Here is a 26,292-nt window from a genome sequence, read left to right as displayed (position 1 = left end):
CCCCACCGCGGCCGGGGAGAGGATGCTCCAGCCACACCGACTGCTCCTTCCCCCAAGCCCAGCTCACAGGTGGCTCGGCCGGCAGACACCCACTTCGCCCACCTTGCCGGCCCCACATCCTTGATGCTATCTCTCTGGCCACCCCAAGCAAAGTGACAGCGAATATAAGGCCAATCTCAAAAGTTCGTGGAAAATAGAATTTAAAGATCAGTTTATGTGGGTGCAAAACAGTTTTTTGAAATGCCTGCAGTTTTCAGAATGGGCACTCCTGTGGGCTTTTTGAAGACACAGATGGATGGATTTCAGAAATGTTTTTGCACCAAAATAAATATATCTTTAATTCCATTTCCCACCAGTTTTTTGCAGCACTCTCATGTTTTAAATTAAAAAGCAAAAAATTGGGCCTGGAGTTGTGGCATAGTGGGTTAAGTTGCCACCTGCAATGCCAGCATCCCATATGGGTGCCGGTTCGAGTCCTGGCTGCTCCACTTCCAATCCAGCTCCCTAATGTGCACAGGAAAGCAGTAGGTAATGTCCCAAGTGCTTGGGCCCCTGAACTCACGTGGGAGACCTGGAAGAAGCTCCTGGCTCCTGGCTCTGGCCTGCCCTGCCCCACTAATGCGGGCCATTTGGGGAGTGAACCAACAGATGGAAGAAGACCTCTGCCTCCCTCCCTCCTTCCCTCCCTCCCTCTCTGTCTTGTGCTCTGTAACTCTGCCTTTCAAATAAATAAAAATAAATCTAAAAAAAGAAAGTCAAAATCAAGGGTGGTGGCTTGGGAGGTGCAGGTGACCTAAAGTGATAGCCATCGCTGCCCCAAGGTTTGCAGACCCAGCTACTCCGCCCACACTGACAGGAGTTCAGACACCCCATCTCTGCGTGTGCGCGAGCACACACACACACACAGAGCTCACCGAGCCACGGCCTCCCCCAAAGCAAACCCCCTCCCCGTCACAGGCCTCCGCCCAGACGCCCTTCCCGGCCTGTGTGCCTGTTGTCAGGGCGCCGGGCCCCTGGGCTCGGACAATGCAGACGGAAGCAGAAACACAGCCACTCGCTGGCCTGCAGGTGCCCACAGGCCGCTGTGGCTCCACGCAGCTCGCGCCAAGGTTTGTGCTAAGGGGAACTGGTCGAGTTTTCTAGCAAAAGGAACTGGTCCACTCCAGTAAGGAAAAAAAAACTAAAAAGAAATAAAATGTTTTACTCATTCACACAAATATACACACTGGAGCGCACCCTGGGAGCTGGCCAAGCAACCCCAACCTGAGACCCATCTGTTTTCCAGGCTCCTTTGGGCCTGCGTGCCCACGAGGACCATCCTGGGGCCCCACAGCCCTGAGCCTGCAGCCCCCACCACTCCACGGAGGGGGTCGCGGGGCTGCTCCTTAGAGACAGAGGAAGCCGAGGATCTGCGGGGTGGGGCGGGGCCCGTCCCGGTTTGGGGCTAAAAGGGGTTGGCTGCGACTGTAATCCCCTGTCCCCTGCTGGGCCAGCAGCACCGCCTGTGACCCACCCTCCGCAACTCCCAGCCCCACGCATGAGGCTGAGGGTGGAGAGGCTCTCCTTGTGGGTTGAAGCCCGGGGCTGCTGTTCACAGGCTGGGTTCCGGGGCCGGGAGGCAATCGGCGACCTGGGCCGCAGCCCTCGGGTGTGCATGTTCACATTGGCCCATAGGCGGCTCCTGCTTTTTTTACACCCCAGTCTGGTCCTTGATCCAGGCCCGAAATAGAGACACCCTCGTGTACACGCCCGGCTTGTTCCTCTGAGCGCAGCCTTCTCCCCAGCTCACTACGCCAGCCTGGAAGAATCGCCCATCGCCCTCCACGCTGGACAGGGGGCCTCCGGAGTCGCCCTGGACAGAAACAGGTGCCACGCATGAGTCCCGGCCCCGCCCCGCCGGGCCCGCCCCGCCTCCGTCCCGCCCTGCTGCGAATGAGCTCCCGCCCCGCCCCGCAGGGCCCCGCCCCGCCGGCCCCGCCCGGCCCCGGGCGCACCTGGCAGGCGTCCACGCCCCCGCTGAGGAAGCCCACGCACATCATGCGCGGCGTGATCTGCTGCGGCAGGAGGTCCTCGCAGGTGGTCTGGTTGATGATGCGGATCTCGCCCTTCTGTAGGACCAGCGCGCCGCTGCCTGCGGGGAGGTAGCACGGGGCTGTGACCCAGGAAGCCGGGCTGCGTGCCGCACACACTCCACAAAGTCGCTTTGCTAACAGCAGTCTGGGAACCACCCCAATGCCTGACAAGTAGCCGTGGTACGTCTGCTGGGCGGGAAGTGACGCAGCCAGGCTGGCCACCTGCAGGGTCAGACGGGGAGCAGGGGGCCCACCAGGAGGACCACTAGGGCCAGCAGGTGCCACCGAGGCCCTGTCGGAGCACTGGGGCTGGAACTCGGGCTCTTACTCTCTGCTCTGTTCCACAAAGCCCAGCAACGTGCTATATGACTACTGCAACAGATCTCACAATGTTAATTACAATCTAACCTCTGCCAGCTAACAGCCCCGCCACCCTCGGGTGGAGGCGGAAGGAGCAGGCACAGTGGGGATTGCCCGGGGAACAGGGCGGAGACCCAGGGGTAGCTCCAAGATCACGGGTTATGTGGGCACCATCTGGGAAGGGGTTTTATCTTCCTTTTGCCCATGAAGAAGCAGTGAGGGAAGGTGTAAGCCTCTCGCCCAGGGTCACGTGGGCAGTGAAGGGGTAAAGCCAGGCCTTCAATCCAGAGCCAGTCTGCCAGTCCCTTGGACAGGAGGTGTCCACTCCACCACGCACAGAGCCACCAGCCCAGAAGCCGGCCTGGACCCTGTGCAGAGGGGCCTGGGCCCCCAAGAGGCTGCAAGCAGAGGCCGGGGAGGAAAGCCCGCAGCCCATCCCGGCGCTTACCCCCCTCCTGCGTGTGTCCCCAGCCCGTGACCCAGATGGCCTTGCCGGCGGGGAAGACGTGGGAGGTGTCGGGCAGGCAGATGGGGCGCACGGCGGTGCTGTACTCGGCCGGCTTCTCCAGCTCCAGCAGGGCGATGTCGTAGTCGAAGGTGAAGTCGTTGAAGGAGGGGTGGACGATGATACGTTTGAGCCGGTGCTCCTGCACCCCCGGCGCGCTGCGCTTGCTCTGGTCATGCAGGCCCAGGAAGGCCACCCACTGCGCGGGGTCTGAGTACCTGGGAGGGGCCCGCGGAGGGAGAGCCGCTGTGAGCCCGCGCAGGGACACCGTGAGCCCAGGACCACGTCGCGTTCCTAAGACAGCCTGAGGAGCCCGCCGCAGGGCAGGCCACCAGCAGCTGCTGATTCGACGGGAGAAAAGCCCTCCCCTGCACCGGACCCTGAGCTGGAAACTGAACTCTTTTCCGCCCTGTTAATAGAGTTGTACCTGATTGCCAAAAAATACGTACTGTATGAGTCTGACCTTTCACAGGGGCAACACAAAAATCATTCCAAATAGTTTTCTAACACAGTGCTATGGATTGTCAGACCAAAATCAGTTGAAAACTACATTGAGGGGCCGGCACTTGGTGTGGCGGTTAAAGCTGCCACCTGCAGTGTGGGCATCCCATATGGGCGCCGGTTCAAGTCCAGGCTGCTCCACTTCCGATTTAGCTCTCTGCTGTGGCCTGGGAAAGCAGTAAAGGATGGCCCAAGTGCTTGGGCCCCCACATCTGCATGGGAGACCTGGAAGAAGCTCCTGGCTTCAGATTGGCTCAACTCCAGATGTTGTGACCAATTGAGGAGTGAACCAGCGGATGGAAGACCTCTCTCTCTCTCTCTCTCTCTCTGCCTCTCCTTCTCTCCCTGCGTAACTCTGACTTTCAAATAAATGAATAAATAAGAAAACGACATTGAGTTTTATCTACTAAGCTTGTCGCTGGGCGTGGAAATAGTTGTAGCAATTCTGAGATGTGGTCGCCTTACTGGAGGACAGAGCCAAAGAGAAAACATGTGACGTGGCTGGGAGCTGCCCCTCCCTGCGGGAAAGCGGGGACACAAATATGGAGTGGGATCCGGGGCGTCAGAGGCAAAAGCTCAGGCCTTAAAAGCAACGCTGGCCCCGGTAGCATCCAGGACTTGGCTTCTAAATGACCGTCTCCAGGAAAGGGAACCAGGTCTCTCCCCAGAGAAGTGGCTGATTTCAGACCCGGGACAAGGAAAGTCTAAAGTGAAAAGGGGCTGTGCTTAGGGGAAAAGTGTGAACTCAGAAATGGTTCCAAAATACAGCAAGGGCGGTGCTGGGTGATGACTGCTCATTGAGGACGGGGATGAGGTGGTCACTGCGTGAAGCTCGTGGCGTTGGGTGCTCTTGTACCCTCTTTCTGCTCTGACAGTCTTTCTACATGGAAAATAGCTCTTTAAAACAGAACATGTCTATGGAGGAGAAAAGCATGCATTCATTCTCTCTGACCTCCCAGGACGGCCCATTCCCGGGGCTTGCTCACCCCGCGCACGGAGCCCAGCCACCTCCTGGGCCGTGCCTCCCATCCCTGCTGCAGCCCAGCCCAGCCCACCCCGGCATCCATTCCCACCCGGCCACTACTGCTGCCAGCCCACTGTGGCGCCCCCTGTGGGTGCTCTGCCCCACTCCGTGGATGCTCCACCCCCTCGTAGCCTCTCACGCTCAAACTAAGGCGCTAGCCTCCAAACAGGGCTCCGCCTGTGGTCACTTCACACTAATCTGTCACCCTCAGACAATCACATCGGAAAAACTGCTTCTGTCACAGCCCTTCTGCCTTATCCCATAGTCTGAAATGATTCCCAAGGCTCAGCCGGCCTCACTGCCCTGACCAGGCGCCCGCCACCCCCATTAAATGAGCCTTCTCTTTCTTTTTTTTTTTTATTGGATTATTGAAGGGTTTAAAATATTTATTTATTTACTTGAAAGACAGAGATACAGAGAGGCAGAGAGAGAGAGAGAAAGAGAGAGGTCATCCATCCACTAGTTCACTCCCCAATTGGCCACAACAGCTGGAGCTGCGCAGATCCAAAGCCAGGAGCCAGGAGCTTCTTCCAGGTCTCCCATGCAGGTGCAGGGGCCCAAGGGCCTGGGCCATCTTCTACTGCTTTCCTAGATCATAGCAGAGAGCTGGATTGGAAGTGGAGCAGCCGGGACTTGAACCAGCTCAGTGCCAGCGTCCCATTTGGGTGCTGATTCGAGTCCCAGCTGCTCCAATTCCCATCCAGCTCTCTGCTGTGGCCTGAGAAAAGCAGAAGAAGATGGCCCACATACTTGGGTCCTTGCCACCCATGTAGGAGAACTAGAAGAAGCTCCTGGCTCCTGGCTTCGGATTGGCGCAGCTCCGGCCATTGCAGCCATTTGGGGAGTGAACCAACGGAAGACCTTTCTCTCTGTCTCTCCCTCTCACTGTCTGTAACTACCTCTCAAATAAATAAATAAAAATTTTTTTAAAAAACTATATTGAATGTGTTAAAAACTAATTTAAGGGCCGGTACTGTGGTGCAGCAGGTTAAAGCCCTGGTCTATAGTGCCGGCATCCCATATGGGCGCCGGTTCAAGTCCCGGCTGCTCCTCTTCCTATCCAGCTCCCTGCTGTGGCCTGAGAAAGCGGTGGAAGATGTCCCAAATCCTTGGGCCCCTGCATCCACGTGGGAGACCCGGAAGAAGCTCCTGGCTCCTGGCTTCGGATGGGCACCGCTCCGGCCATTGCAGCCATCTGGGGAGTGAACCAGAAGATGGAAGACCTCTCTCTCTGTCTCTACCTTTCTCTGTAACTCTTTCAAATAAATAAAATAAATCTAAAAAAAAAACTAATTTAAATTTTTTAAAAGAAAGGTGTTTATCTTGGTGCAAAAATGTTAAGGTCCATGCAGTCTTTTTCACAGTATGCATTTCCATGAACTTTTTGAAGACCCCTCGTCTGTGCAGGTACATGTATGTACGTGTGTATGCATGTGCGTGTGTGTGGTGTGTGTGTGCATGTGCATTTGTGTGTTTTAGTGCATGTATGTGCGTGTGTGACACATTTTGTCTCCTACCCCAAGAGTACAAGGACCAAGTGCGATTCACCTTGGTTTCCCAGATGCTAACACTAACTGTGGATGTTGGATGTACTAGTGAAACTATTAACTGGCAGGAGTAAGACGCTGATCCACAGAAGAAGGAAAGAAACCGAGGCAGCAGTGAGTGTGGTCAGCGGAAACACACACGTGTCTCTCGTGGCTGCAGAGGGGCCCCGCAGTGACCACGGGCACGCCAGCAGCCTCGCCCTGGCCTCTACGTGCCATCCCCCAGGGGGAGGGCTCCTTGGAGGAGCCGCCAATGCCACGGCTGGGGTGGAGAAAATACAAGATGGGCCCTGTGCACCTGCTAGCGCGAGACAGCAAGGAAGTGGCTCAGGAGAAAGAAAGGGGGCGTATCAAAGACCCCTTCAGAAGTCAGCCTCAAAGAGCCCTGGGTGGCGAAATCCTGAACAATGCCAGCAACAAAGTACATACCATGGTATTGGATTAAAGCCCCAAACATAAAATAAATGTGTGCATCTCTACGAATATATACCTCACTGAATAAATGGGAGAGAAGGGAGGAGTCTTCCTCGTGGAAGAATCCCAAATTGGCTCAAATTCAAAGACTGACACACAGAAGGGGGAAACCAGTTACCTGAGGTAGGGAAAGACAGCAAGCAGCATCTTCACCCGGTGACAAAGCTACACATCACCAGCAGTCACCATGCTCACGTAACCGACCTGCTGCCCGGGGTGCAACGCTCTGTCCAGACGCTCACAACCCCAGTGTGACCAAGAGAAAATCATCAGACACCCCCAACTCCAGCACCCACGGCCTCAAGTCCACCAAGGAGGGGCCAGTGTTGTGACGCAGCAGGTTAAGCCGCTGCCTGGGCCACCGGCATCCCAGATGAACACCGGTTCGAGTCCCAGCTGCTCCACTTCCAATCCAGCTCCCTGCTTGGATGGCCCAAGTCCTTGGGACTCTACATCTAGAGAGGAGACCTAGGTGGAGTTCCAAGCTCCTGGCTGTTAGAGCCATTTGGGAAGTGATCCAGGGGATGGAAGATCAGTGTGTATCTCTCTCTCTCTCTCTCTCTCTCTCTGCTCTATGTAACTCTGCCTTTCAAATAAATAAAATCTTTTTAAAAAAAGATCACCCAGGAGAAGAACAGAGGACAGTGGAAACAGGACCGGGAAATGTAACCCGCTCACCCAGCCTGGCACCCGGGGTCAACAGGACCCTAGTACACTACACAGCCCGGGGGAAGCCAGTCCAGTCTGGAGCGGCGCGAACATAACGGGCCACTGCTGATTCTCAGTGGTGATAAACACCCATGAGCTAACAGGTGCCACACACAGAGCGGGCTCCATGGGAAGTCTGTGCTACATCTGTGCTCCAAAATAAAAAATTAACAGAACCAAATCCCTAAGGGGTAGGGCTCTGGCTTGGTGGCCAGAATGCCAGTGGAACCTCTGTGCCCTGGTCTCCTTTCTGCTGGGGCCCTGGCTGTCCTCCATCTCCCCCTCCTTGGTGGCCCCAGCAGGCAGCCAGCAGGAAGGACTGTCCTATGTGAGGCTGGGGGCCTCCTGGAAGGCCACTCCCCTGTGTGGAGCATGCTGTCCCCCTGGACGCCTCTCTTCAGGCCGTGGCCACAGGGCCCAGGTAAGCCATAAACAAAGATACATACAGCCCCAAACCCACACTGTGCCTCCTGCTACTGCTGATCCCTCTGGCCCCTGCACACCGGCCCTGGGACAGCAGCGTGACCCTTCCTCCCGGCCCTGTCTGAGGCTGCGATGGCCAAGCACTTACCACGCAGCCGGCACAGCACTAACTCTCCAAGTACATCACCCTCCCCGACTCTCACAGCTCCAGGGGGAGACCTGACAGTACTGCCACCATCAGTGACGAACCTGAGGCCTAGCAAGTTTAAGTAACTTGCCAAGGTCTCCTGCAAACTAGGGCTGGACCGTGACCCCAGGACATGTCCTAATCCATCCCAGGGACTCAATTCAGAGACAGCACGGCTCTGGAATCAACACACTGGGGCCCCTAAAGAGCTGTGCAGTCCTGAGCAAGTGTCCCTACCTCTCTGAGCCTCTGTTCTGTAAACTACGACCAGGCCCTCCAAGCTTCTCAGGCGGTTAGGGGAGGCACACAGGGAGTGCCTGCCCAAGAGTGAGCGTCTCCTAAAAAGGTACATTCTGGATTCCTGGTTGCTGGGGTCACTGAACACCACCCTGGACAGCCCCACACCCCCACTGCCCTGCCTGGACACAGCGCGGACACAGGCGCCGGCCTGGAGGCCGCTGCTGCCACCCGGCGACCCACCTGAATCCTTTGTCGTCGATGTAGCAGTGAGCTGCGGAGACCAGCCAGTTGGGGGAGATGAGCGACGCCCCGCACACGTGGCCCTGGCCCACGACGTGCAGGCTCACCTGCCAGGGCCACTCACCCTCGTCTGCGTCCGTGCCTCCCACCACGCGGGCCTGTCTGGAGAATGACCGCAGCCCGCAGTCTGGAGAGGGGGCAGAGGACACAACACGGCAAGTCAGGGCGGGGACACCCAGGCCGATGCGCACCGGCTGCGGCGAGGCCTTGGGTGGGGCAGGGCTGGAGCAGACGTGGCGTGAGGGCCCCCCTAGAGGTCACTCGGGGTATCGCAGGCCCTCTGACTTCCACTGGGCCCCTCCCTCTCACCTGCTCCCCAATTCAAAGCTGTCCCACTCGCGCCCCGCCCCCAGGCACAAATGCAGCCGAGGGACCTCTAGACTTGATTGTGTCTGCAGAACAGAGGCCAGCCTAGACCCCCGTCCTGCTGCCAAGGTGCTGCTATGAAGCCGCCTTGGCCCCTCTCCAGGACCGGAGCTAGCCAATGGGCAGCGCATTTGTGCCAACTGGCAAAGCCCCTCTTTGCCCCAGACAGAGGCGCCCTCCCTCTCATCCAGAAAACAGAGCTGGGTGAGGGAGGTGCCGTAGGGATTTCCCGCTCGGGGTGCACCCTGGGACGGGTGCCTTGCACAGTGAACAGCCTGCACGAGCACCCGGGGTGGCCCTGCTCACCACAGTCCTTCTCATCCGAGCCGTCGCTGCAGTCTCTCTGGCCGTCGCACTCAGGGTTGCCCTTGCTCACGCAGAGCCCGTTCTGACAGCGGTAGGTGTTTTTGGTGCAAGTGACAACATTCACTGTTCAAGGAGGAGGACATGGGGGAGCGAGTCAACTCCTGAACGGCACCCAACCAGAAGCCAGGGTCAGCCCCCTGCAAGTCTCGGGCGGTGCCTCGTGACCCCCCGTCCCCCACCTCACACCCCTCCTCCGGGCCCGCCCCTCCAAGCCACACCCATGTGTGCAGCCCTCACAGCCCCACTCAGGGCTGTCAGAAGTTCTGGGCTCTTTGCAGGTGAGCCTAACTATGGCTGCCCGTACAGGGTGCAGCTCCACTGGGTGCAAAGCTCTCCACCCATCCCCGCACGCACACACACTCACACACGCACACAGACACACACACACACGCATGCGCACAGCAAAGCAGCCAGGGGCCGGGCCTCACCTTTGTCACACGAGGCCTCGTCAGACCCGTCCCCACAGTTGTCCTGCCCATCACACTGCTGGCTCTGCGGGAGGCATTTCCCGTTGTTGCACTTGAAGGTCTGAGCCGGACAGCCTGGCAAAGCACAAGTCCTTAACCACAGCCACGTGGGCCGCTGGGGAGGGAGGCCCAGCCGCCGCCCGCCCGCGGGCACTCACTGCACTGCAGCTCGTCGCTGTTGTCCCCACAGTCGTTCACGGTGTCGCACACCCAGAAGAGCGGCTTGCAGAGCTGGTTCTTGCACGTGAACTGGTACGTGGCATTGCATTCTGCGGCGGGGCAAGGGGGCAGGGGTCAGCTTTGCAGGCTCAGCTGCGGTCCCGCCCATGGACCCCCTCAGCACTCCTTCCCCAGGGGAGCCTGGGCAATCACAGGGCTGTGGGGGAGGGGGGCACTTTCCCACGCCCAGAGCAGCCTGGAGCGCCTGTGACCTGTCCCACTAGCTGTGGGAGCTGAGCTCAGCGCGTCCAAAACCCTGCACTGGCTGCTCCGACTGCCAGACTCCCGTGGCCCCAGGCCTCCCTGCAGCAGGGTGGGGGCGGTGGGAGGGAGCACAGGAGCCACACGGCAGGGGCGGGAGGGTTCAGGCCCCCCGGGGGGGGGGTCTCCCGACTCACTGCAGTTGAGCTCGTCGCTGTAGTCGGCACAGTCGGCCCAGCCGTCACAGCGCAGGTCTTTCCGGATGCACCGCCCAGTGCTGCACATGAACTTCCCGGGGCAGGCTGCAGGACACGGGACAGGCCTGAAGTCCACAGCTCTCCCACCACCCTCCCTCCCTCAGGGCTTCACAGCCCACAAACACATGGCGGGGAGAGGGCCCATGGAACCATGGCCACAGGAGGCCGGTTGACAGCAGCCAGTGTAGGGGCACACCCCTGACTACTGATGGCTACAGCTGGGGAAGCCAGCTGGGCTCCTGCCGTGTGACCTTGACCTGCAGGTGCCAGGAGCAAGGCTCCCCGCCTGTAACACAGGCTGAGGGCGGCTGGCGGGTGAGCAGAGCGGGATCTGATCCCACTGTGAAATGACATCCTGTGCTGTCTTCCCTCTAAGCTACGTGCCCCTTCCCAGTACTGCCGACAGGGAGAGGGGTCTGGCCACCGAAGCCGTCTGCAGGCAGAAGACCGCCAGCCCCGCCCTTGCACAGGAATGCTTCCGCCACGGTAGCTCTCCAGCTCATCCAATTGTACGTTTGGCAGGAAGCCATGCAGTTGAATTTTAACTGCACATGGACTCATTCCTAAGCAGAGCTATAAAATGTCCCCCAGGTTATTCCGGGATGCAGCGTTGAAACAAAAAATGACTGCACCTGGGGAAGAGTGGCTGCCCGCACAGCCAGCTGTTTTTCTAACACGCCTCAGGGGTAGGCTATTAATAGCCAAGGCGCTAAAAGGCTACGAGCACAAGCACCCATCATGGGAGTCGCTGGGACGTGGAACCCAAGGGACAGACGGAATGAGGAGGAACTCGGCGGGCAGGGGAACCCCGAGGGCTCCGGGTGCTGCACGCTGGGACTGGATCTGCCATGGGCCAGAGTTTAGTGCTGGCCTCTCTGCAAAATTACTTATTTATTTCAGAGGCAGAGGGACAGTGAGACAGAGAGAGAGAGAGAGAGTGAGAGAGAGAGAGAGAGAGCGAGAGAGAGCTCTGATCAGTAGGTTCACTCTCCCAAATGTCCACAATGGCCCCCAGGGCCAGGGCCAAAACCTGGAGCCAGGGACTCAATCCAGGTCTCTGTGTGGTGACAGGGACCCAATTACTGGAGCCATCACCACTGCCTGCCAAGGTCTGCGTTGGCAAGCAGCTGGAATGTGGGGTAGCCAAGAACCCGGATGCATGGGCTCAACACCTGCCCCTTGGCTTTCTCTAACAGATGCATTTAAGGTAGCATTTTAATTTCCCCCTTAAAAGGCTATGAGAGTGACAGGCATCTTAAGTTCTCCGGCTTCTCAGGACCAGGCAAGCGCTAGGCAGGAAGACCCAGGACAGACAGAGCGTGTATGTGCTGGGCCTCCCCCTGACAGCCACTCACGGTCGCGGGAGTCATAGGAGAGGTATTCCACCAAGAAGCCGGTGTCGGTGTAGGACTGATCCGAGTGGAAACGGACGGTGAGCTTGTTGCTGTTGCCGGCAACGACGAACTGGGCCCTCTCCCCGCAGTACCTGGGTGGGGGGAGGGCGCAGGGTGAAGCGAAGGCAGCTCAGAGCCAGAGCAATTGGGGGCCGGAGTGGGGGAGGCACAGGACCCGTCCCCTGCCCTGGCCCATGCCCCCTGGGGCTCACTTCTCCCCGTTGATCTCCACGTAGTCTTTGGGGCAGACGCCCAGCGGCACGTTGGGCTCCAGCAGGTAGAAGACTTTGAAGATGACCTTGACATTTTGGTTGCTGGGCACCTGCAAAGGGGAGGAGAGAGAGGCCGCTGGGGTTCTGTGGCTTCCTTCCCTCTTCCCTCAACCCGAGGATGTCTGTCATCTGGCAGGGCAGGGCAGGGGAGGGAGAGACAATGCAACAGTCTCCCCTCCCCGTACTCAGGGCGAGGTGTCAAGAACCCCAGCGGATGCACGAGCTCCAACAGGACCCAACCCTACTGTGTACACCAGGACTGGATTTTTTCCCTATACGTTCTCATACCTATGATAAAGTTTAACTTATAAATCAGGCACAGTAAGAGATAAACAACAATACTTGCTAACCAACAGGACAATTCTAACAATCGTCATAATTTGGCCAACCCGTGAGGACAGCCGCATCGCAAGCTGGAGCAGCTGGGTTGCAAGCCCACTTCCAGCTCCTGACTCCAGCCTCCCGCTAAGGCCGTGATCACTCAGGTAACTGAGGTCCTGTCACTCACGTCGGGGGTGCATGGGCTGAGGTCCTGGCTCCCGGCTTCAGACTGGCCCAGCCCCAGTTTTTGCAGGCAATTGGGGAGTGAACCAAAAATTGGGTGCATGTGTATGCTTGCTCTCCCTCTCTCTCTCAATTGGGTACATGTGTATGCTCGCGCTCTCTCTCTCTTTCTCTCTCTCTCTCTCTGCCTCTAACAAACAAAGAAAAACAGAAACATGCACATGTATAGAAATGCAAATGAATTCCTTTTTCCTTCTTCCCAGTTTTAGAGAAGATCTGCTCTTACCACTTCAGGGGTGGAGAGCCTTTGTTCTGCTGAGGGCTATTTGCGTATTTATGGCATCACCATGGGCCATACAAAATGATCCGCTTAAAAATCAGCCTGCTGGCCGGTGCCATGGCTCACTAGGCTAATCCTTCGCCTGCGGCGCTGGCACCCCGGGTTCTAGTCCCGGTTGGAGCGCCAGGTACTAGTCCCGGTTGTTCCTCTTCCAGTCCAGCTCTCTGCTGTGGCCCAGGAGTGCAGTGGAGGATGGCTTGGGTCCCTGCACCCACATGGGAGACCAGGAGGAAGCACCTGGCTCCTGGCTTCAGATCAGTGCACCAGCTGCAGCGGCCATTGGTGGGTGAACCAATGGAAAAAGGAAGACCTTTCTCTCTCTCTCTCTCTCACTAACTCTGCCTGTCAAAAAAAAAAAAAAAAAAAAAAAATCGGCCTGCTGTCCCTTTACTGGATTTTGAATCCCTCCTTGCGGTAGCCATGGCAGGGCCAAGCCCAGTTTTTCACTGCCCCTTATATGACCCGAAGGCCAGACGTTCCAACCCCTGCCATAGTTTTTAACAACCTCAGCACAGAATTTTTTTTTTTCTTTCCTTATGTCAAGAACTTTATTGCACCTTTTCACTTGCAGGAAGCATTTACGGCTTCTCTCTTTCATATCCCAATTGCCGGCATCACTACTCTTGTGCTGTGGGGCCATTATTTAAGCAAAACAAGATTACTTGAACACTGTCGCTATGATGCTGCCACAGTGGATCTGATAACCCAGATGTCTACAGAGAGACCAATGGGAAGGTAGCACATACAGCATGGATACGCCAGACCTGGGAGGCCATGTGCATGAAATAGCAAACTTGTGATCAGCGTATTTCTAGAATTTTCCATGTAATATTTTTATGCAGCCGTTGGGCCATGGGTAAATGAAACTGCAGAACAGAGTCTCAGATACAGGGGCCGCTGTATCCCATCACTGCAGGCAGCTGCGACTTTCTGCTGGTGTTTCGGAGAAAGGCAAGAGGCACTGGTCTCTGACAGGGCCGTGTGAGGGACAGCCACGGGTACAACTCTCTCATCTGCTGCCACTCTGTGTCACGCATATCCTCTGATTTCATTGTGACAGCGACTCTAAGGTGCAGACACCTCACCCCCCGGCTCCACCTGGGAGCAGGATGGGGCAGACAGGGGCAGGCCGACAGGTGCAAGGGCTTCAGTCTGTCAGTGACCCAGGAGCCAGGGCTGAGTCTGGTCTGCTTGATCCAATGGAGACCTTATCCCTGCACGGCTTTGAAGAGAGGCTCTCCCAGGCTGCCTAGGCGTGGCCACATCTGCCTGCTGGAGCGTCCACCTCTCAGCCTCCCCCCCAACACACCCGCAGCTCCTACCTCAATGGTCCACGTGCAGTCCATGTTGGGTGGGTAGTGGCCAGGGTAGTAGGGGCTGCTGAAAGTCCCCTGGGCTCCCTGTAAGAAGCCCCCGCAGCCTGAAAGGAGAGGCGGGAGACGGAGCTGAGGATGGAGGGCCAGCTCAGCCGAGACGGCAGGTGGCCAGGCCGACCCAGGCTCTTGTCCGCTTCCCCACAGGGCACCGAGAAGCGTAAGACCATCACAGGGACGGCTCCTGGCCTGGGTGCCCAGCCCTGCCCGCAGGCTGCCCTGGCCCTTCCTTACTGGTCATCTTGGGCAGCTGGAAGAAGGTGGCCTCGAAGCCGGGGTGGCGCCGCTCCGTGTTGGTGATCAGAGTGACGAGCAAGACGTTCTGGGAGGAGAGGAAGGTCAGGTTGTAGGAGGGAGGGTAGGTGCCACACAGCCTGTGGGGGCAGAGCGACGGCGTGTTAGGGACACAGACAGAGCCCACCTCGGTGCCCCAGGCGGCGGGGCGCGAGGATCCCTCCTAGCCAGAGCAAGGGCACTGCCGAGGGCAGGGAGGGAGGGCCTCAGTCAAGTCCCTGCCCCACCAACAATGACTCGGGGGTGAGATCAAGTGATAAAAAAATCTTCTTTTAAGTGGGGAAACATTGAATGCCTGCCAACAGAAGAGTCGGTCGATAAACGGTTAAATAGCAGCGCAAGTGGTGGTGGCACCAGCTAGCAATTACTAGGAACGTGCACGTCGGCACAGATCTTAGGGCTTTTCATCTGCCAACACTTAACCTTCAGAACAACTCCGAAGTGCGTGAATTATCTCCAAGGCACAGAGGGTTTCAGTAGCTTGCCCAAGACTCCCCGGTTAATAAGGAACACAGCTAGAATTCAAAGCCACGCGATCCAGCCCCCCCCCACCCCGAATCCAGCAGCCACTTAGAGGCCCACACCCTGGTTTGAATTCTGGCTCCTCAGCTTCCCACCCAGTTTTCTGCTCATGCGTATGCTGGGAGGCAGCAGGCAATAGCTAGAGAACTCTAGGCTCGGCCACCCATGTGGGAGGGCTGGATGGAGCTCCAGGCTCTTGGCTTGGCCCCAGTCCAGCCCTGGCTGCTGTGGGCATTTGGGGAGTGAACCAGAGGAGGAGAGCTTGCTCCCTCTGTTTCTCTCTCTCTAACAAAAACCAAAGAGGTTTGCTAATTTGGAAAGATCATAATATGCTTCATTTTTAATTAGCAGGTAACAAAACCGCATATACAGTATAGTATAATTCTGTTTCTAAACACACACACACACCCACACACAGCCAAAAAATCGGGAGACGACATCAGAATCTAACAGTGGTTATTCCTATGCGATGGAGACACTGGGTGACTTCTGTTTGTTGACTGCTACTTTTCCCTGCTGGTACCATGGATTTCTCTGTTGAACAATTAATCAAGTGGAGAGATGGAGAAGGGCGGTTAGACTGAAGTCTCAGCTTCTAAGCTGCAGCACCAGGTGGCTCTGTCTTATTTTAGACAAAACGTCTGCCCGGCTCATGGGCTCATGTGCAGAGACAGCCAGTAGAGGGCCCAGCCCACTGAGTCAGGGAGAAGCTGGGAAGCATCTCCCTTCTGACCTGGGGACGTGTACCCAGGCACCCGGCCCCTCGGCAGGTGTTTTAATCACATCACTCTGCTTTCTGTAACTCCAGCCTTTCCACAGCGAGGGAGACTGCTCTATTCCCACGGAAGCGAAAGGAGCCACCTGCATCTACCAACCCGGGGCCCAGACCCCCACCACCTCTCTCAGGATCTCACACTCGACACCCATGTCCCCTCGCCCAACCCCGTCCTCATCTCCGCAGGCCGGGTGCCAGAAGGCTCCCGCGTTCAGGAGCCCACCGAGGTTATCCAAACTAGCAAGTCGCAAGCTGCTCACTTGCCCTGTGCTGCCCTTCCAGGGGAAACCACAGCTCAGCTCTCGCTCACTTTGCCCCCTCACCAACCCGCCACCAGTGCTGGTGCTTCCCTGTGTGCGCCTGCGCGCCCGGCTCTGCCCTCCCCTTGGGGAACCGTGAGCTATACGCCAACTCTCCAAAAGGTGGCCACACCTGATTAATAATAAAAACCTACATTTACAACGGCAGGCCGGCATCGCCTTTGCCCTGGCGGCTGGAGGCAGCCCTTCCTTCCTGTCCATGCTGGATTTGCATCTCGGCCCAGTGAGCCAAGGCCCAGGAAACATGTCCCACCAGCGCTCTGTGGAGGATCGTGCCACACCTGTCCTCCGCCCCCTGGCCTGTGGCCAAGTCATAAAGTGCACCCCAAACCTGCTGCTGCAGCCCGGGCCAGCCCCCACCGCCCCACCCGCTCCCCGGGGTACTCACCGCACCAGGGCATGGGGCTCCATGGCGCTCAGGGTGTCGTACACGGCCACCATGTCACTGCCACGCTCGTCGCAGGCCGCGACGTCAAAGCTGCGGAAGGTGAGGCTCAGCACCGAGTCGGCGTCCCCCCGCAGGGCCCACTGGCAGCGGGCACGAGCCGGGTAGGGGCTGTTGGGGAAGCCGGGCGTGGTGAAGCGCGTCTGCTCCCTACCGCGGGCATGCAGGGCAAAGCTGCAGCTGTCTGTGCGGGAGGGGACAGAAAGGAGGGCGTGGAGTGGGGGCGCGGAGGGGCAGAGCTGGGTGAGTAACCCAGAGATCCCATGGGCTGCACCCCAAGCCTGCCCCTCCCCGCTCCCCTAGATGTCCCAAGATCTCCTGGGCGAGACCGCAATAGGAGCCCGCAGAGAGCCCCCAAGGACGCAGGGGGATGTACTAGCCACGGGAACCCCTGGGGCTCAGGGCCGTCTGGCCACATCCCTCTTCTGCGCCTGGGGGTGGTGTGGGAGCATGACACTTACTGTCCCGCGCTGTCTGCATTGTCCTGGGGTCAGTGGCTGCAGAACCAGGGGGAGAGCGTTAGTGATGCGGTCTCCTCCTACGCACCATAAGGGAGGTGCAGCCCCGCAAGCCGGCTCCGCCCCGCCAACCCCCCGCGCTGCTCTGCAGCTGGCCCCACTCGGCTGCAGGCTGGCCCACCCCCGGACTCACGGAAGGCCACCACCGAGGTCATCACAAAGGAGTTCAGGGCCCGCGCCCGAGGCGGCAGCGTGACCACGTGCTCCGTGGCCATGGCACGCTCCGCCTCTTCCACCAGGTGCTGCGGAAGGCTGAACTCTGACCAGTAGTAGGCGATGACGCTGCCCTCGCTGGGGAGAGAGAAGCCGCCTGAACCTGCGCCTGCCCAGCCAGGGCCGACAGGCTCCCGGGAGAGCGCAGGAGCGCAGAGCCTCCCCCCAACTTGGCTTCCCCGCCCCCGCCAGGTTCTTGGTCACCCTACCACCTGCTGTTTACACAACCGCAGCCCCAGCGGTTGTCCGCCATGGGCACCCCGCCTTGGAGACCAGCAAGTTGGTCAGAGTGAGGACTCGCCCGGGCTCTCCCAGCCAGGGGCCCCGTCGACCTTACGTCTCACACACTACACCACACTAATCCCGTTCCCCCAGCACCCACCTGAAGGCGGTCACGGCAGAATCCTTGTGGTAGGGACCCAGGGACGGAATGCGACCATAGAGCAGCTTCAGCTGAGGGGAGAGACAAAACTCAGGGAGGACCCCTCTGAAAGCCCAGGCCACGCCCTCCCCTCTGGGACCTGGGTCCCCCCGCCCTCCGTGGTCCCCTAGCCCAGGGACCTGGGGGCAGAGCTGATGGGTGCCCTTTCTGCCTTTTGGGTGGGGGGTGTCAGGGCAGACAGTGGGTGGGGGGCAGGCTCCCCACCTGGGGGGGTGTCAGGGTAGACAGTGTGGGGTGTGGGGGCGGACTCTCCACCTGGCGCCTGGACTCACCGCTTCCTTCACCTTGCTGGCCAGGCTCATAAATTCAGTGGAGTTGGAGTTCTCGTAGGCGTCCAGGAAGTTCTCATTTGTGATCCTCAGGTAGCCGTTGAAGACCTTCTGCACCTGCACTTCCCGGTCTGGGAGATAAGGGGAGCAGTGAGGGGCAGGGGCACAAGCCCACCTGTGTTCCCCCGGGAACAGGCAGGTTAGGGAAGGGCCAGTGCACCTGCTGTGACCAGTTCCTCGGCTCCCTCAACCCCCAACACCCTCCTCACCTGCCCCTCAACCCAACCCCTTTCTCTCCCCCGGGGTCTCCCAGGGTGGCCCCTGGGTCTGCCCACTGAGCGAGGAGGGGCAGCCAGCCCTGTGAGACTCACACTGGAAGTGCCACACCAGGAAGCCCACCAGGAGCGACAGCAGGAGGAATGCAAACAGCACAGCCACCAGCACCACCCAGCGCCTCCGGCCGCGCTTCTCCACCTTCTTGGCGTTGTTGACTGGCAAGAACTCCACGCCTTCCTCGAAGCCATTCATGTTCTGAACAGAGAGAAGTACCCAGGTGAGCAAGTCAGCACCGCGCCAGCCCAGCCCCCAATAAGTCCTAATAAGGAAAGCTGGGACTGGCTCATGAACTGGTCATTTAAATGAAAATGAAACCAAGGGCTGTCCAGGTAGGGGACCGTGGCCCCAGCCCGGGCCACCATAGGTACACAGTGCCTCCATGCAGACTTGGCAGGGTAGCCCCTGCCTGCAGTAGACACAGCCCCACCAGGGTCACCTGGGCCAGGAGCACGGAAACAACACACCCTAGCCTTGCCCTGCCAGTGATTAGCCTGCCCAAAGGGAAAAGGCAGAAAACCCAATCAGCTCTAAAGGGACTCTATACTGTGCTGTAGCAGGTAAAGCCGCCGCCTGTAACAACGGCATCCCATATGGGCACCGGTTCGAGCCCCGGCTGTTCCACTTACAGTGCAGCTCCCTGCTAATGGCCTGAGAAAAGCAGGAGATGACCCAAGTGCTTGGGTCTCTGCCACCCATGTGGGAGACCAGAATGGAGTTTCTGGCTCCTGGCTCTGGCCTTGGCCTAGTGCTGGCCATCGCAGCCATCTGGGGAATGAACCAGAGGATGGAAGATCTCTCTCTCTCTCAATCTCTCTCTGTCACTCTATCAAATAAATAAACCTTTTTAAAAAAAAAAAATAAAGTGCCTGGATAGAACAAATCATTCTGCTTTCAGCCTTGGACGTTCCTGTCCAGGGTCTCAGGGCGAGGACAGAAGTCCAGGTGTGTGCTAGAATCCACACCCACACTCAGACCCAACAGAGCCAAAGCAACACACAATGGCCGCCTCCTGGAGTTCCTCCCCAGGAGGCGGTGTCCACGATGATGAGGCGTGAGTCGGAGGGTGCAGGTGGGGGTCCTCGGCACCCCAAGGTGGACAGCAGCCTTCTCTTCCCCCAGTCCACTCTGTGCCCCCCCCCCCCAATCCTGGAGAGACCCTGGCTCCTGGCCTGTCGATGCTTTAGGTTTCAATACCTCAAACCCACTCCAACAGGGTGTGTGCAGGAAGAGCTGAGGCCCCCACCTCCAACTCGCACCTCCAGCACCTCCTGAGGTGGTCTTTCTGGTGCCCGCCTCTTAGCTCAGCAGTATATGCCGGCACCCACGTTTCTTGGTTGGTCACATGTATCTATGAACTCGCTGCTGTGAAAGACTTCTCTTTCCACATCGGGTACTTAAGAGTTCCAGTTTTAGTTTCCTAATTGGACATACTTGTGACTTTAACATGACACAGGAACACACATGCAGAGACAACCACTTAACATGCTTTCTTTTTTTAAATTAATTTATTGATTTGAAAGTCAGAGTTACACAGAGAAAGAAGGAGAAGCAGAGAGAGAGAGAGGTCTTCCATCCGCTGGTTCATTCCCCAATTGGCCACAACGGCCGGAAATCCGCTGATCCAAAGCCAGGAACCAGGAGTTTCCTCTGGGTCTTCCACTTAGGTACAGGAGACCAAGGACCTGGGCCATCTTCTGCTTTCCCAGGCCATAGCAGAGGGCTGGATAGGAAGTGGAGCAGCCAGGACTCGAATCGGTGCCCATATGGGATGCAGGCACTGCAGGCGGTGGCTTTACCCACTATGCCACAGTGCCGGCCCCTTAACATGCTTTCAAGCTACTTCTGGGATTTGCCTGCACATTTCCAGATAATATGTCAATACCACCATCTCTCATTTCTTCTATTTAAAATATCATCAACTTACTTCTTGGCAAGGATTTAATGTCATTCCTTTCTTTCTCCATCCTCCCAATAGCTATAGGACCAGTTTTAACAAATTACATCCATACTCTATGTTTTCAGTTTTTTTTTCATTATTATTAGACCGTGAATGTATTGTTTGCTGTACAATTTATTTGTTTTTCCTGCTGCAGATTTTCACACTTGCTTGGGTTTCTTTCTTTCTTTCTTTCTTTTTTTTTTTCAGCCCTAAGTCAAAAGTCAGCCTAGCATAATGTTACTTGTTAGACTTTGGTTTCAGTTTGTTTTATTTTGTCTTACTTCTTATTTTTAAAATTTATTTGCAGGCAGTGTTACAGACAGAGGAGGAAAAAGAGAGAGAGAAAGAAATCTTCCATCCACTGGTTCACTCCCCAAATGGCCGCAACAGCCAGGGCTGAGTCAGGCCCAAGTCAGGAGCCCTGAGCTTCCCCCGAGTCTCCCATTTGGGTGCAGGAGCATAGACACTTGGGCCGCCTTCCACTGCTTTCCCAGGAGCATCAGCAGGGAGCTGGATGGGAAGTGGAGCAGCTGGGTCTTGAACAGACACCCAGATGCGATGCCGGCATTGCAGGCGGACGTTTAACTTTGGTTTCTTTTGAACACATACCCCGATCCTTACATACAAGAGGGCTTCAAAAACTTGATGGGAAAATGGAAATAAGAGACAATGTGCGTTTTCCATGAACACTTTGAAGTTCCCTCGGATAATTTTTTTTTTTTTTTTGACAGGCAGAGTGGATAGTGAGAGAGAGAGACAGAGAGAAAGGTCTTCCTTTTTGCCGTTGGTTCACCCTCCAATGGCCACTGCGGCCGGTGCATCGCGCTCATCCAAAGCCAGGAGCCAGGTGCTTCTCCTGGTCTCCCATGCGGGTGCAGGGCCCAAGGACCTGGGCCATCCTCCACTGCCTTCCCGGGCCATAGCAGAGAGCTGGCCTGGAAGAGGGGCAACTGGGACAGAATCTAGTGCCCCAACCGGGACTAGAACCCGGTGTGCCAGTGCCATAGGCGGAGGATTAGCCTATTGAGCTGCAGCGCCGGCCCTGGGTTGCCCATCTTCACCCGTCTTGATTTACATAATTTTGGTGGAGCACATACTTTAGTAGCTTCCTGAGAAAGTCACTTTACATGTTTCTGAAAATATTTTTATTCTGCATTCACATTTGTTGGCAGCTTGGCTGGGTATAAAACTATAGGTTTGGCGCTGTCATTGTGCTATAGCTGGTTAAGCCACCACCTCAGACGCCAGCATCCCATATGGGCACTGGTTTGATTCCTGGCTGCTCCACTTCCAGTCCAGCTCCCTGCTAATGGCCTGGGAAGAGCAGTGGAAGATGGCCAAGTGCTGAGGCCCCTGAACCCACACGGGAGGCCTGCCTGGCTCCTGGCTTCTGTCTGGCTCAGCCTTGGCCATTGTGACCATCGGCAGAGTAAACCAGTGGATTGGAGGATCTCTCTCTCTCTCTCTCTAACTCTGACTTTCAAATAAATACATGAATCTTTAAAAAAATAAGATTAAAAAAACTATAGGTTTAAAATAATGTTCACTTAGAATTTTGAAGGCCCATTGTTTTTAGCTTTAATTTTGCTTTTGTTTTACGTATGACTTTGCTGTCTTTCTCTGAAAGTGTTCACGATATGCTTTGAATTGGCTCTTTAAATTTCATTATCCTGAGCTCTCCACAGGCCCTTGCATTGTAGACCTTGCATCTTTCACTCTGGGAAACTGTCTTGTTTCTTGGGCTTCGTCCTCCCTTCACTCTCTCTGGCCTACCTGCCCTCAATTCTCGCTCTGTTGATCCACTAACATCTTTCTCTGTAGTATCCATCACATTATTTTTAACCTTTCTATTAAGTTTTTCCTATCACAAATTCTCATTTCTGAGGGTTTTCTTGTTCTGTGGATTCTCCTTTGTATTTGTTTCACGCAAGCATCCTGTGTTTGTTTCACAGATGCAAAATCTCCACGTTTCCATTTCTGCTGGCTACCTCCTCTCTGTCTCTGACTTCCTCTTCCATGCTGAAGGTTTCTGTCAGACGCCTGGGACTCTGTGGCTGCTCATCTGTATTCAGGGAGGAGGCCACCGAGAATGACTGAAAGTCCTGTGGGCGCAGCTTGCCACAGGGAGCTTGCCAGATCGTTTTCCCGGGCACTCCTAAAGGCTGAGCTACGCGGACCTTTCTCTGGGATGGTTACTGCTCCGGAGAACAACTTTCTAACCTGACTGGCAGGAGCCCTCGGGAACATGTAGGACAACACACTCATTCCCCTTCATTTCCCACCCTTTCGCTGCAGCCTCCCTCCTCCGTCCTGGTGCCCTCAAACCCAGAAGACCCCAGGCTCCATTTCCCCAGACGCATTCCTCCCATTCCCCATGGGTGTCGAGAGGTGGGGATTTGGAGACTTGCAACATCTCCCCCCTCAGCTCACCTCCATCTTCTGTAGAACCTGAGCCCCACCCTAAGCCTGGCAGAGAAGAGGACAGCAACAAAGAAACCGGTATCTCCCGGAGCCAAAGTGGGGCACCCACCTTCAAGTTCAAAGGGCTCAGTGAATGACGAGAAAGATAAGCGAAAATGCAAACATAGTCAAAAATATCAAGGGGGTGCGTGTTTGGCACTGCAGTTAAGATGGCGCTAGGGGCACTGTGGAGTGTCCTGAGTTCGAGTTCCAGCACGCACACTAATTCCAGCCTCCTACTAATGCAGATCCTGGCAGACGGCAGGTGATGGCTCAAGTGCTTGGGCCCCTGCTCCTACATGGGAGACCCAGAAGAAGCTTCTGGCCCTTGGCCTTGGCCTGCCCCAGTCCCAGCCATTGTGACCATTTGGGGAGTGAAGCAGAGGATGGAAGATAATCTCTCTCTCTCTCTCTCTGCCTCTGGCTCTCCATCTCTGTAACTTTGACTTTCAAATAAATAAATAAATAAATAAATCTTTTTCTTTTCTTTTTTTTTAACTTTTATTTAATGAATATAAATTTCCAGTGTACAGCTTATGGATTACAATGGCTCCCCCCCCCCATAACTTCCCTCCCACCTGCAACCCTCCCCTTTCCCGCTCCCTCTCCCTTTCCATTCACATCAAGATTCATTTTCAATTCTCTTTATATACAGAAGATCAGTTTAGTATATATTAAGTAAAGATTTCAACAGTTTGCCCCCACATAGCAACACAAAGTGAAAAATACTGTTGGAGTACTAGTTATAGCATTAAATCACAATGTACAGCAAATATCATGTAGGATCTCTGTCTTTTTTTTTTCTTTAAAGAACTTTGTGTGAATGGGATTCTACAGTCGGGACTCTTTTTCGCTCAACACCATTAGTTCGAGCTTGGTCCAGGCTGTTCCATATTTCAGTATCGCATTCCTTTCTGTTACTGAGTACCACTGGGTGGAGACACAATAATGTGCTTGTCTGTTCTCCTGATGACGGGCATTTGGGTTGTTTCTGGTTTGAGGCTATTACAAAGGAAACAGCAATAAATACTCCTGAATGTTTCCCTTGGCATATGCTTTCATTTCTATTAGGTAAATACAGAGCAGTGGAATAACGAGTTCCCATGGCAGGTATATGCTTAACTTTTTAAGACACTGCCAAACTGTTTTTCAAAGTGGTTGGACCATTTTACCTTCCCAGCGGCAGTGTGTGAGAATCCCAGCTGCTCCACATCCCACTAACACTTGGTGAGGTCAGTCTTTTAAGTATGAGCCAGTTTGTGCGATGGCATTTTATGACCAATGATGCTGTGCATCATTTTTTTGTGCTTAATTGCCATCCATTTATTTTCTTTGGTAAAGTGTCTTTTCAAATATTTTGCCTATTTTTTACTAGTGTGTTTGTTTTCATATTGAATTTTGAGAGTTCTTAACATATACTGGATACAAGTCTTTTATCAGATATATAAGTACACTTTGCAAACATTTTCCCTACAATAGCCGGAGCTGGGCCGATCCACAGCTAAGAGCCAGGAGCTTCTTCTAGGTCTCCCACACGGGTGCAGGGGCCCAAGGGCTTGGGCCATCCTCTGCTACTTTCCCAGATGTATTCAGCAGGGAGCTGTATTAGCAGGGATTTGGATCGGAAGTGGAGCAGCCGGGACTAGGACCAGCGCCCGGATAGGATGCAGGTATGGTGGGCCTGGGCTTTAACCTGCCGCACCACAGCGCTGGCCCCACTCAATATTGTTAAGGTATTTATTCTCCTCAAACTTATCTATAAAGTTAGTGCTATCTTGATCCAAATCTCTTCAGGTGTTTTGTGGAAACTAATCAGCTGACTCTGAAATTCATGTGGAAATGCAAAGGATTTAAAAAAGAAATAACATGGCGCCCATACTCTGGCATGGCACGCTAAGCCACTGCCTGCAGCACTGGCATCCCATATCGGAACCAGTTCTAATCCCAACTGCTTCACTTCCAGTCCAGTTCCCTGCTAATGCTCCTGGGAAGGCAGTGGAAGATGGCCATGGTGTTTGGGCCCCGGCCACCCACACGGGAGAACCAGATGGAGCTCCTGGCTCCTGGCTCTCGTCGGGTGCCACCCTGGCTGTTGTGAACGCACCACCTTCTCACTCTTTCTTAGGAAACCAACTAGGTTTTTCTTCAATTACCCTTGGACTTAAGTTTGCCTTTCTGTTTCAAGTTGTAGGCTTCTTTAGATATCTGACAGTCCTTGGCTCTCTGAACCTATTTAAGAATGAAAAAACACAAAGACTTCAGCCAGGGTCTCTAAATAGACTGTAGGAATAGGTAGATGGATATACGAAACGTCACAAAATCATAATTTACTTATGATGCATTTTCAATTTGCAGAGTGGCTTCTCAACTACTTTCTTACCTGACCCTCACAACAATTCAGTTACCACCCTTGTTTTCTAAACAAGGCAGAGAGAAACGATGCTTTGCAAGGTCACACCAGGGTGGCCACCACTCCCTCGGTCGGTCGGGTCGGCTTCCAGAACTCCGGGAACAAGTGTGAGTCCTGGGGCTCCACTCAGCCCAGAAACGCTGTGCAATCAGTAACCAGCCCGCTTCCTTGTATCACCCTAGCTCTCAGCTCCACTTTCAGACATAAGTCAGATCATCTTACAAAGCCTGTCAGTGTGTGGCTAAGGCAGTGAGGCCCAGAGAAGAGTAGCCTGCGCCCGGTCACAAAGCTAGGGAAGTCGGCAGAGCACACGAGCCAGGCTCTTCCAACTCCTAGACCAGGTTTCAGGCCCACATGGGTTTGATCCCAGAAACCGATGCAGGGAGTTGAGTAATAGGGGAGGAGGAAGAAGAAACAGCTCTGCAGGGACTCCCATCCACCCCGGCTTTATTGCACGCATAATCTCTCTGTCGGCCACAGAGCTAAGGGAAGAGGAAGTAGGCCTGTGCCTGCCTTGTCCTCTCTGTCTCTCCCTCTCCAAAGTAAACATACTTGCAGTTGTACACATGAAACGCCGTGCTGTGAAGCCAGGTGCTTGCCGACCACAAACCCAGAGAGACTCGTAGCTATCAAGACCTCTTCCTATCTGCCGGCTCCAGTCACGCAGAAGTCCCCACCATCACAGCGTGGCTGGAAGCCACTCAGCCAGAGAACAGGGACGGACTTCCGGGAGGAGAGATGGGACAAAGGGTGTAGGGCATGCAGGCACAGATTAAAGACAAGTGGAGAGCACCCAGGAGGCAGGAGGCAGGGACAGGGTCAGGTTACTGCTATTGCCAGCAAACTTCCTGGAGGGCAGGGGGGAAACTGAGAGGCAGGTCCAGAAACCCAGGGAGGATGTTGGAGCCCTGGCCATATTATTTTCTACTGTCTTAAATACACTCGTGCAAGTCATACGCGTCCTCCCCAGGGATTTATAGAAAGCAAAAAAAAAAAAAAAAAAAAAAAGGAACATTTTATTGATGATGTAGGAAGGACCCTTGTGGTCACCCTGCTCCCATTAAGTAGGAAATTCACCAAGGCTGAAAGCTAACCGCAGAGCAAACAAAACTCTCTCCAAGTCAACCCAAGAATCCTCCCCACAGAGAGGAGCCCTCTGCTGTCCCCTAAGCACACAGTTAGACCCGTCACTCGGTGCACACTCTGGGGCCTGTGACCTCAGAACTTGCCCATTGGTGGCCCAGAACAG

General features: G+C 55.5%; 1 protein-coding gene across 1 annotated transcript in view; it reads right to left on the bottom strand.

Annotated features, from left to right (window-relative positions):
• Positions 1–1,209: 1,209 nt before the first annotated feature.
• The window catches only part of ST14 (ST14 transmembrane serine protease matriptase), a 38,245-nt gene continuing 13,162 nt past the window's right edge, over positions 1,210–26,292 (bottom strand). Inside the window, exons 2-19 of the mRNA XM_062198467.1 lie at positions 18,270–18,429; positions 17,902–18,029; positions 17,570–17,640; positions 17,108–17,265; positions 16,918–16,953; positions 16,400–16,640; positions 14,335–14,474; positions 14,050–14,147; positions 11,824–11,933; positions 11,573–11,703; positions 10,158–10,262; positions 9,699–9,809; positions 9,502–9,615; positions 9,014–9,136; positions 8,282–8,468; positions 2,881–3,155; positions 1,995–2,131; positions 1,210–1,852 (exon numbers count right to left, since the gene is read on the bottom strand). Coding sequence (XP_062054451.1) covers positions 1,691–1,852; positions 1,995–2,131; positions 2,881–3,155; positions 8,282–8,468; positions 9,014–9,136; positions 9,502–9,615; positions 9,699–9,809; positions 10,158–10,262; positions 11,573–11,703; positions 11,824–11,933; positions 14,050–14,147; positions 14,335–14,474; positions 16,400–16,640; positions 16,918–16,953; positions 17,108–17,265; positions 17,570–17,640; positions 17,902–18,029; positions 18,270–18,429 — 2,487 coding nt within the window. The 3' untranslated portion in view covers positions 1,210–1,690. The remainder of the gene's footprint in view (positions 1,853–1,994; positions 2,132–2,880; positions 3,156–8,281; positions 8,469–9,013; positions 9,137–9,501; positions 9,616–9,698; positions 9,810–10,157; positions 10,263–11,572; positions 11,704–11,823; positions 11,934–14,049; positions 14,148–14,334; positions 14,475–16,399; positions 16,641–16,917; positions 16,954–17,107; positions 17,266–17,569; positions 17,641–17,901; positions 18,030–18,269; positions 18,430–26,292) is intronic.

The sequence above is a fragment of the Lepus europaeus genome, chromosome 7 (assembly GCF_033115175.1).
Source record: "Lepus europaeus isolate LE1 chromosome 7, mLepTim1.pri, whole genome shotgun sequence".
In the NCBI taxonomy this organism is placed as follows: Eukaryota; Metazoa; Chordata; class Mammalia; order Lagomorpha; family Leporidae; genus Lepus; species Lepus europaeus.
Note: the sequence above shows the minus strand (reverse complement) of the source record. Positions and strands in the feature narration are given on the sequence as shown.